This window comes from Anticarsia gemmatalis, chromosome 3 (genome assembly GCF_050436995.1).
Source record: "Anticarsia gemmatalis isolate Benzon Research Colony breed Stoneville strain chromosome 3, ilAntGemm2 primary, whole genome shotgun sequence".
Taxonomy (NCBI): Eukaryota; Metazoa; Arthropoda; class Insecta; order Lepidoptera; family Erebidae; genus Anticarsia; species Anticarsia gemmatalis.
This window is the reverse complement of record NC_134747.1, coordinates 3,055,528-3,067,958: the sequence shown is the minus strand read 5'-3', so window position 1 is coordinate 3,067,958 and position 12,431 is coordinate 3,055,528. Positions and strand designations below refer to the sequence as shown.

General features: G+C 31.9%; 1 protein-coding gene across 1 annotated transcript in view; it reads right to left on the bottom strand.

The window, feature by feature from the left end:
* sens-2 (zinc finger transcription factor senseless-2) overlaps window positions 1–1,485 on the bottom strand; it is a 66,049-nt gene extending 64,564 nt beyond the window's left edge. Inside the window, exon 1 of the mRNA XM_076135831.1 lies at window positions 1,158–1,485. Within this exon, the coding sequence (XP_075991946.1) occupies window positions 1,158–1,293 (136 nt within the window). The 5' untranslated portion in view covers window positions 1,294–1,485. The remainder of the gene's footprint in view (window positions 1–1,157) is intronic.
* Between the last annotated feature and the right edge of the window lie 10,946 nt (window positions 1,486–12,431).

Here is a 12,431-nt window from a genome sequence, read left to right as displayed (position 1 = left end):
ATTTGCATTTGACAAGGAACTTAGATACTTGTATCTTATTATATGCAAAAAATAACCAGTGTAGAGCATTTTAATAGAAGGCAACATTTACAATAAAAAAATTCAAGATGAATAAAACAGCGCCATACTCAAAATAACACAAATGACTTAATTAAATGTATTGGTGCGCCCAATAACGCAATAATAATAGGTCTTCGACCGCCATGTCGGGGGTCGAGGGTGACAATTAGATTGCCTTTCACAATTATATTGATTATGTGATCAATTCCATTCCAGATAAATTATAAATTTTTTGATTTGATTTTAAAATTATGATCCAATTATAATTATTAAAATACAATTCGTGTCTCGTGATTAAATTTTTTTTCAAATTATAATTATTCAAAAACTTGTTGATAAAAATTTGGTGATATTTTGTTATTAACGTAGGTATATTTAAATAGTACTAAATAATCTGGTGATATTATTATAAGCACTTATATACTTGTCGAATATTTTTTATTTTGCATACATTAGGGTAGGAAAGTTTTGTCAGTATTCTAGTTTAAACGTTATTTGGCAACAGAAAAAATACAACTTTCATAATGATTTTCATATCACGGATTCAAAAATATCCTTCTTAATATGGAAGGATTTTTAAATTATCGGTTCACTTATAAAAAGTGAAAATTATATCTGACAAAAATACAGTATAAAGCGCTTAAATATAAAACGTAAAATATTGTGTAATAAACAGCAGGAATATTTGTAATAATGTGTCTTGAATGATGAAATGTAGGTAACGGAAAGTAAATACTACATGTTTTCCTGATTCCTGAAATCCAATTACGTTTAGAAACCTTTTAGTTATGGGATTTGATTAACATTGTATTTATCTATATTTCTAACTTTATTTTATGTAAGATTATTGTTTTAACTTAGACAAGACTGGATCAAAACTTATTTATAACATCATCTATTGCATTTTTTGATCGAAAATTGCTTCATTTCTACGCTTATTCATATGATTATAAATCTGATTACCAATACAACTAAATAAAGGCCATAAAGTATAGCAAATTTAAGCCAAAGGTTGACTCAAACAATCATCAAACAACATAAACAAAAAGGGACAAACAAAACAACAATTTTCACGGGTGTAAATAATGATCTCCTACCTTTTGGGGTGACAACTCTGAATGCGCTGTTGGACACGGGTCTCGGTGATCCCTCCCGAAGGGAACCTGGTGAACCACTTCCACTCCTAACCATCGAAAAGTCCAGAGGCATTGGCGGCATCGCACTTACTTCCATTGTCAAAAAAAATTACGACGTCCGACGCATAACACTAAAAAAACAAATTTAAAATTGTGTCTAAAAAAATCAACTTTGGAATTTAGAACGTATTTGGAAAATCCGAATTTAAAAATTCGTGCTCGAATTTGGAATGGCGAGCGTGCGACCGGCGCGGGTTGCGACTATGTTTTAAGGCAGACACACACTCGCGGTGCGCTCTCGCGGCTTTCTGTTCTGTAAAGCCGAAAATCTCTAGAATCTCCATAGTGATTTCGACCTTATCGCTTGAGCCGTTTTTCTGTGGGCGTGGTGTTCGAAGCCCCGCCTCGGGCGTCTCTGGCCGCCATGTGCCTCGAGTGACAATCACTTTGTATAGGTAACACAATAATATGATTCGTGATGGATTTTATTGTGCTACCGATGCATTTATTCGCGAGCAATTTTTGTTGGAAAAAATTGGCGCTCGCGTATGTGTGAATATTGATTACGGATTAAGATGTCTGAATACGTTTTGGACTTTTTGTTGTTATTTGAGGAGTATATTATTTAAGTTGTTAGTTTTAAATTAATTTTATAATATAAATCTGTTATAATATTTAATTGTCCATAAGTACTTTGGTTAGTTTGATAAAAAAGTAGATACGTTTTGTATGATTTAAAGAGGGCCATTTTATATTACCATAAATAATCATAATTAAATCCACAATCAAATGCACACTTTGAGTATGTAATTAATAATGTATTTAATTGCGTATGGGGCTCCGGGAGATTGATTCACGGAGTAATTATGAATTAAATTAAGTATTTGGTGAACAAAATAGGTTATATTTTCTTACGATATTATCAGGCTTTTGTATGACTACAGGTTTTTTAAATTGTATTATTGTTTTATTTCAAATGATTATAAATTGTACTATTAGACAGGAAGGTGATATATTATGCATGCATATATAATTATACAAGTATACAAGATTAAATTAGACAATTCGTTTGTCTTTCTAAATATTTTGTATTGTTTAACACTATATAAAAAAAATATTTTGAGAAGAGTAGGTTAAAAAAAAATATTATTGAAGACCTCACACGAACTTACAAAAACAAATAAGTATTGAAACTAAATGTACTTCAAAAGAAAGAAAGCGCAGTTTAAAACGCTTATCAGTTCCTTATCATTTGAAGATGGCGAGATGCTGAGAAAAATGGACCACTATGTAATAACAAATGATTGTTTTATGTAATCAGTCGTGTTTGCGGCTTCTTTGTGATGGATAAGGCTTACGGAGAAATACTTAGATTCGATTGATAGGTGATAATGTATTGTCTGTTTAAAATGTTATTATCGGACTAGATTTGTACAATATATTCGTCATGTGAGAAAAAGGAGGAAAATAAATTTTTAATGTAAACATTTTATATTTCCTATATTAAAAATAAATTATTAATGCAATTATTTTTTTCTTTAGATATAAATAGGCGACTACCGCACTAAGAATGCTCTTGTGTCGCGGTGACTTTTAGAAATGTACTACTTACATTATGATTATACTCGTTAAAATACTTAAATTGTCTTAATTTCCCGGCTTCTTTACTTCTGTATAAATATCAGATAAATTATGAGAAAAATAATTTTCAGTTTTCTTCACACGTTTCCACTTACTTTTTCTATCGGTTAGGGTAAATTATACTTATTATTCATAAGCCGTTAAAATAGTTTATGACAGATTCTTCCAAAATGTTACATGTTCTAACTTACGAAAATTAGATTAAAAAAACACATTACACAAAGCGCAACAGACATTTTTCATTCAAGGATTTAAAAAAACATTTGCCCCACAGAAATTGCCACTGAAAAAATAATTAGAAATCAACAACAACACCCAAATATTAATAAAGCAGTAGTCGGATTCGTCAAAAGATGATACAATCAGTCGTAAGCCGTCGAGTGAGCTTTGTCCGTCACGCACCGACATTTAAAACAATGTGCGCTTCAATTTTTCACAGCCAGTGTCCCGGATACGGGACTAATCCGTAAGCCTAAAGGGACATATTCTGTGCGGTTCGAAAGATGCAATTGAGATATTAAAGCCGATGTTACCTTGACGGCTTTTTTTAATGTACCATCGAAAAATGCACAGGGAATTTTTATTTTGGATTATAATTTCGATTATATTAAATAGAGATTTAATTAAATCGTTAGCAATTTTTTGCGTAGTAGCGTTTCTCTCTTCAATTTGAAATGTGTTTATTTTTTCATTTTTGTAATATCTATGTGTTTGAGTCGCCAACAGAGAACTTACACACCTATTAAAATTTAAAATTTTGTATGATTTTTGTAAGCATGGAAAATTATCTAAGCAAAAACACTTTGCAGACATAAATTTTAGGGAAAATATTCCTCGTTATTTAAATGTCTAAATTGTCAGGAGCCGAAAAGAAAAAAAGCTTCTGAAAAAAAGATAGCTTACTACACAAAATAGTAATACAAAATAAATAGGTGGAAAAATATATTGTTAGCGGACACAGAATAAGGACGCGAGGCTTGCTTTGCGAAAACTAATTACACCTCCACTTCGCAATGATAAAGCAAAGCCGTCGTATAGGATATTTTTATTCGGGACAAAATGAAATTCTCTACCACACAACACCAAAGCAATATAAACCCTAGCTCTAACAAAACAAGGTGCAAATTCAGTTGGCGGAACGTCTCGTTTCGTTGTACCAGTGGAAAAATTTTTACTACGTACTCAGTGCAAAATAATCCTGGCATAATCTCGCTGGTAAATCCCATTATTCGGATCTACCCTCGATTGTAGGGATAGGCGCGGAAAAACGAAATATGTAGAAAACGTAATCGTAATTCCAGCGCCGGACGTTTGATTGCCACGGATTTAGTAGTAAAGTTGAAATCAAAATTCTTTCTATGATTTTCTTTTGTACGGCTTTATTTTTTGTTTGATCATAGAGACTATATTTAATTTTACATATTTGATTACATACATATTTTAATTTTTTTTGCTTTACCTTTTAGAATTTTAGCTCTAACCGCTAGAAAAACTTCATACAAAAATAGAACACCGCAATAAAAAAGAGCAAGTAAAACATATTTGAATAAATACTTCATTACTGTTAAGCTAAAATAATTAAAACTGCTTAAAAGTAAAATCTACAATTACTTATACTAGCAAGTACAGGTCAACAATTATTACTTTATTTTTACAAATTAGAGGCCAATTTTTCTATTTTAATGAGACAATCAGCAAATACAGATCAGTACTGTCAGCTTAACCTTATTTTTAATTCCAGTCGCCCTTTATTCAATTAAAAAAACCCAACTCACAAAACAATAAAATATAATTACAAACATAAGATTTTTACGACTCACCCTTACTACCGCAATTCATAAACAGTTTCTCTCAATCTCCTCATTGTAATTCAAATTTTAAATATCAAAGGGTCGTTTACACAAATGGCCACTCTTGAAGCCAGTGTCTAACTCGGAGCCATTTTGTTCGAGGCTATAAAGACAGAATGCTTATTAACCCTACTGTTTTCAAGGGTGTTCTGTGTGCTTTCCAACTAGCTGTGTGCAGGTGTTCTGTGTCGAGTTCAGTGAGTTCTGTGTTCTCTTTCAGTAATACTTGATTGATGTATGATTGGTAAAAGAGTAGTATCACTTAATAATATCCATAATTTATAATCTCAATTGATTATTATTTAGTTTGAAAGAATAATCATAAATGCAAAAGAAAATAGCTTTAACAAATGACAAATTTACGATTTGGATATTTCTGAATCGTAAATTTGTAGCAAAATGTAAAATCGTAGCTATTTTAGGCTCAATACGGAGACTTAATTCCAGCTATTTCGAGGCAAAATACGGAATCTTATGAGATTAGAAAATAAATTTTGAGACGCATTTTATCTACTGAAGCACGGAGATACTAAGTTATTATTACTTGGTCTCTAATGTGTGGCAGTGTGTCCATAAACAGGTAAATATAATACTTTTATAATGAAAAATCTACGAATCTATTTTGTCTAAAACACCTTGAACTACTCCATGTCTAGTTAACATAACCTACTTCCCAATCCAGTTCTAAGTAAATCTCGCCACTACACAATATTACAATCATATAACCTCGTATAAAGCCTACCAGTTATATGTAATAACTTATGTACGGACCGCCCACTACACCCCTTAGATTTGCTAATCACATTGTGTACGCGAAACTACTGCAAGACTAATGTTATAACCGAACTAATTATGATTAAACTTCGAAACTTTGGACAACTACTTACATATACTTCAAACTTTAGTTTGTGAATTACTAAGGAGTTAATCTATTAAGTAGCTACGTCAGTGTGATGACTTCTTGTAATAAAAAGTATATACCTCTATGTCATTTTAGAGTATAAACTATCTATGTATCAAATTTCATTAAAATCCGTTTAGTAATGTTTTCAGTTTTTCACGAACTATCTCATTTATGATTGGTAGAAGTGGTAATAGTATTCTGCCTTGCATTCTTGGCATAAGCTGTTTGAAATTTTTGGGCTCGGTCCCCGAATGTAATACGAGAAGCCTAATACTAAGACTTCGCTGCCTGTCTGTCACCAGGCTGGCTCCGTGGCGCAGTGGTTTCGGGAGGTCGTGGGTACGATTCCCACACGGAGTTTCGGGTCTGGTTGTGCTCTGTGTCCGTTTTTTGTATGTCTGTAAAAACCCCGCGACACAAAAGCAATACTTAGGCGGGAGTTGTCTTTAAAAAAAAAGGAAAAAGGTTGTATCCCATGAACAGTGAAAGTTAGACAGTTGAAATTTTCACAGGATACAATAAATCTAAAAGGGGGCTCCGATACAACAACCATGTTTTTTTTTATTCCAATATACTGAATATGATAAGAACGGTATCCTTGCTTGATATAGGAAAGGAAATAGATGCCACGCAAGATAATAAATCGATACTTATATTAGCGTAATATGATATGTCAGCCTGTTCATATCTGTTTTAATCAAGGTCAAGATTTTTGTCGAATCCTATGCATGTGATCTTCTTTCCATGAAATATATACTATGACTAATGTACACGATAAGCTACGATTAGATAGTGTAACCGACATTCCTATTAAAACTCTATGTGGGAACCGAACTCGCGATGCCTTAGCAACTAAACAGGCTATGCCTTATTGTCATACGTGTTTAAGGCCCGTTGCACTACAATTTTAGCATATAGGTCTGTACATAGTATGGCTTTAGATACTAATTTAATCTTTATACAACTGTAAACTGTAAATAAATGTTTTTTCTACAAAATGTGGTAAACTATTATAGGCTTTATGATTTGTTTATTTCAAGTAACATTTTCCTACAATTTCTTAAAGAATTTCTTTGTAAAAATTACCTTTACAAGTAAAACGGACACAGTGTTCGTATCAAAAAACGTTGGAGAAGGCACCGGGCCAGTGTTGCGCACACCACTTTAATTATGCTGAGTTAATTAATACGAAACATTACGACTGGGGTTGTAAAAACTGCGGGGATGTAAGCTGTAGCGTGAGCGATTTAAACGATAGAGGAATCGGTTGTTACAAGCGAGTATAACATAGAAATAAACGTTGGTTGAGATGGGATGATTCAAGCAAGACTTTGACGATTTTGGTCTTAAATTTTAGTTCATCATTCATTTATTTACACCTTTATATTCATAACCTATAGAGGCTCTAACCTAAGGCTCTTTGCTTTTTGAAAACAAAATTTTAATTTGCTATTTTTTATAAATATTTTTCTTTTGATAAAAAAAATCCTGGTAGAAAACTATTTTTTTTGTAAAAAAAATTCCTTGAAGAAAATAAATGTGTATTAATTTTGCGAATGGTGATAAAGTCAGTAATTTCTTATTCTAATTTTATAATAGTTTCCAGAGTTTATTTTAATTAAAAGTAATTACAATGTCAGAAGGTGAATCGCGGTTTTCCTAGCCGATCATGAACCCCAAAAGCTTAACTACAAGCAGGTAGTTCGTTCAAAAATCATTTGCTCTTTGCCTACGAGAGGCGTTTCACAGAATTACGCTTCTAATGTTTACTTTTAATTCACAGTCAAAATTTTATTTCAACTGAGCTTGTTATATCAAGCGCTTTATGTTTAGCGCTTTTTGCTGTTTGAATTATATTTAAGTAATTGTTTTAATTTTAAGCGAGCGTTTTAGGGTTAGAATTTGGCAGGAGTTTGAAGGAATATAAGTTTTTATAGTTTCGGTTAAAGTAATTTTACAGTTGCGTTTTGGTAAGAACATTAAAATAAATAATCATACCTACATTGTCCTACATGTTGTTATTTTTGTAGATTTTTAACATGCGTGTATTAAAAATGAATTTCCATAAAACAGCATGATCGATTTCATAAAATTCGAATTGTACGGGTCAGGTTCACATTTTAATTACTGACAAATAACCTGTCAGCGAAATAAAGTGTCAGCAAATGAAAACAACTGTTTAAATTCCATCTGATAAACTATTTGATAGATATTATTTAAAAAGTGGTGCTTGAGTGTCATTTTAAAAAGCGTTTAATATAACACCTCTTTCTTTACGTTTTTAGCTTGAAGTTAGAATTTCCTCAGGTTTTTCAGGAACAGTAACTTAAAGTTCTTTGTTCAGGAGACTAAAGTTTTGTCGCAGTTAACTTCTTTCTAAGACATTAAATACTAATTGGAGCAAAGAAAGTCACTCCTTTACTTAACTTTTTAAGTTCTGAATGCTCTTTAGAAAATAGCTTTTCACCGTTGACTAATCAAAACATTTGAATTCGAAATTAAAATTTCAAATTATCTTTTTCTAAATATAACGATTGCATTTTTAAACCGTTCCAAATTCAACTTCATCCAACCAAAAAGTTAGTCTATTAAAAAAAACATTACATCATTATTAAACTCTCAACGACATTTGCAACAATTTAAAAAGAAAAAAGTAACTTGAACGTCACTTTAACCGGACTTTGATGAAGTAAAACCGTAAAACCGAAAATGGAAAAGTTGTGGAAGTTGGTAAAGCGGCGAAGCGGCTATCCGCCCTTGCGGTATTTACCACGGCAAATTAGAATTAAAATAAATACCCTCGGGCCGAAACAATTTGCATCTTTATGTGACATTAGTAGGAACAATTTTATCTTTTTGTGCTGTGTTTAGAACAAATTAGAGAGGCCAAAGTAGGTTTATTTTGGTATCGTTGTTTTAGGTCCGCATCGTGGGGGTGGGATTAATGAGTTGAATGTACGGATGTAGATGTGATGCAGTAATAATAATATACGTTATACGGTTTGATTAACATTTTGTTTGTAGTGTGTCCATTGCTATCCCGTTCAATATCACTAAAAGTCCAACCCGTAACAATTATTATTATTACTTAAAAATGAAATATAGTTTTTATCATGTATATAAAATTATCGTCACTTTAACTTAAAAATAAATAACTTAATAAAAAAAAATAACAACGCACTGTAAACGAAATTCAAAGTATTAATATTTGCCCAATACAATAATTTCCCTATTTTGCATTTTAGTAGGAAAAAACAATCATTTACAAACATAACAATATGTTTACTTTCCAAATTCACATTTTTTCAAAGCAATCATTCAAAATCATATCCACACTTTAATACTCAAAGCTAGAGTGACTAGAGTCGTCAAGTTGCAACAATTACAAGTCTAGATCTAAGTTCATTGACCTCGAGCACATGTGACAGCAGACTTCCTGTGCTTCATTATTTACATGTGCGAATAATTCTATTGCTTTTAATGGAATTAATCTCGGGAGAACGTCTTTACCATGTGTTCGAAGGGTTGCTTTTTGTGCTCTTTTTAAGGGCTGGTATTATTATTTGTGGACTAGCTAGTCGTACATATTGTTCAAAAGAGACTCTCTCTCTTCCTGGCAATTTGGCCCATGTGGTGGTAGGGCGAGCCTTTCTTTCACTCTTCCTCCACTTCGCCCTATCTTTGACGTCATCTTCCTCAAGTAAAAAAGGGCTATCGTGTGTTAATTCGGTAGGTTTTGGCTAATAGCAAAGATAGATTAGACCTTAGTGATGAAATTAATTCGTGTGGTCGCCGGTTTAAACTCATACAACACATCATATGATTTTTCGAAGTTATATGGGTATTGTTAAATAATTGCCATACACTGGTAAAGGAATGCCAGTTAAAAATAGTCCTTGAGCCTCTTCTCCATTGACTTGTCCTTACCCCAGGACCTTGGATGGTGCAAAAGATCAGACCCGTACTTGGCTAGTAGTTTGTACTCAAGTCCTATGTTCCGTCTCAATTCGAGAGGATGTTTTTTTGTACTTCCCCTACTGTTGAGCTACAAAACTTTGTTTGAATAAATAAATAGATAAATCAATAAATATGGTCTATTTTCTAATATTATACAGGAAGCAGACTGACATATCAGTTTTTGTTAACCAATGCCAGTGTAATATCGAGCAATATTTGAATTTCGCGTTAATACAGGATACATTTTTTTTTGAAAAGCTACAATTTTGCATAATACAAATACAAAATATCATAATAACACATACAAACATAGTTACATAAGAGATTCGCGCCCGTCTGTCTGTGGAAGTCGACACATGTTCCGCTAATGATCTGAAACTGCTACAAGTGTTCACAGTTTCACGCTTTATCTATAGACTTCTAAATTGTTAGACGTGCCGATTTATAGAAATTTAATAATTTATGAGAGAGTTTGTATTTGTATGTGCGCATTCTTTGTGTCATTACCTACTAAAGACTTTTAAAATAGTATTTGTTATGGATTCATAGATAGTGTATCTCATAGACATGTGACCATATTTAAAATTATCAAAATGTTAAGACGACGTAAATACTAACCTCTCCATAAAATCTATTATTGGTATTTTGAAAATTTTATTTCTAATATCGTATTAAAGCAGTGGATTCCTTGATTAAGTTAAAAACAACCTTGTACATACAACACGTACATATGTATAAAAAAAAAAAAAATAACCAATAAGAAAAAAATAACCAGAAAAGTTTCTTAAACCAACAACAAGCGTATTAAATGACTTACGCAAATTTTATAATCGTTGACCTGTCTATTCCATCGTAACCCAATACACTTGTGATTAAAAAGAAGCTTATGAATGAACGTCCAAACAGATACAAGTCGTTTTTCAAAGAACATACGATACACACACACACACACACACACACAATTATTTATTGTCAACACACACATAATATTACATTGTCTATTGCTGGCCACTAATAAATATGATTTTTTTGGTATCGCGTTGGGTGGTTTGAATAGAATTCTAGAATTTTTAATAGTTAAAGATATAAATGTTTATTGTGTATTTTTATTTGTACAGTTAATATCTTATTATGTATTTTTGTAATTTAAGGACAATATAAGGTTTCTCACAATATACCTATTTTGTTTTTAAAGCCACTTTTGGTTAAAAAAAACATAGATTAAAGTAGTAAGAAGTTGAAGTAAGAAACATAGATCTTTTGAAGTCCTACGAGCATTTTCTGCTCCAAATAATTTACACGGAATATTTTTTTTACTTCAAACGACCAAATCATAAATCTAGGCCTAATATTATGCGTTAGTCCTACTTATTTTTGTGTAATAGTATTAGTAGTAACAAATAGTAATATGTTCTATAACTTTTTAGTTTTTAAAAAACTCTATTCTAATGGCTACATTTTCTTTCTGATTTTCTTCCAAGCAGCCAAGCTAATCCAAGCTTACCGTACAAAGTTAGATCATAAATGGTCGTAGTTACACACACAATTAGTCTATTCATGGTTGACTCAACTACATTGTCAATTGAGCCGTTTACAGTCACGCTATGAAACAACACAGTTTTTTTCTGTCCATTTTAAGAGTTCAATTGCTACTTTGTGAACAAATTTGAGACGTTCATTTATGCCTCTATTCTATCATGTCCGCTTTTTCAGCAAAAGGAGAATAGAACATAGTCTTTTCAGTGTGATACCTTTTCAGTTCCATTAAATTAGAGTAAAGGTTAATAATGGAATCAAATCACTGACTGTACTGAAAATCCATTAGGATATTTTGAATTATAATGAATATTCTTAAAATTGCGATAATCTATTAAACAGCCGCTTCTCTATAAACTACAAACCTACAAACAACCAGCCAGTATCTTTTAATCGTTATAACTTGACAGTTATCTAACCAAAGAGTATAAAATATTAGAATTTCGTATAAATCATAGTGACGGATATGACGCAATAATGAAACGAACGGAAGCGTGTGACATGTGGTGCCGAGTCGTCTCATACGCATTGATATCAGTCCATTCAGACAGTTAATTGCGTGACTTGTATGAGCTGTGTTTGTTGATACCATTTATGTTGAAGTGTTTGTACACTTGAAACTCACACTTGATTTCTGCTTGAAAAATAATACTTATTTTACGATAGTTAACTATTCAATCCAGCCAGGATACAATTATAATAAGCAAATATTACATTTTTTGTTGTTATGAATGCGTATATATGTGATAGATGTGACCATAATAATATTTACTAAACACTACTTATCTGTAATTCTGCAATTATCAAACTAATATTAATTTCTGCTGTATTCAAGGCTGCCTTGAATGCAGCAGCGCTAATCGATTTTGACATTTACGATGTACTGAAAAAAATATGCCTACAGCAAAAAATTCTTGATAGCTAGCCGTTTGTCGATAGATGATAATGGTAGAGAATCGCGCTACAGTTGCCTTAATTAATTTCTAAACGATTCGCTACACCATAATCTGTATCAATCAGTTTGTAATTTATTTGAACTGAAAGACACGAAAAACATAATTTCATATACTTTTACCTTTTTTAAAAACTCTGTCAAAACCAAACCCTATGAATGCGACAGCTAAAAAAAACAAAAAAAACATTACCATATGTCATCGTGAACCCCAAACAATTCAAAATAAGAACGTTTCATTTAGTACGTTCAGAAACGAGCGAGGATTATAAAAATAGGAAAGGAAAGCCTTCAAAAATGGATTATTGTCGTAAAGAGACGTTGTGGTGCTGTTTTAACAATAAAGTTAGCGTTTATTGTGGTTTTTGAACGCATCGTCGAGTTCTGCGTTTATA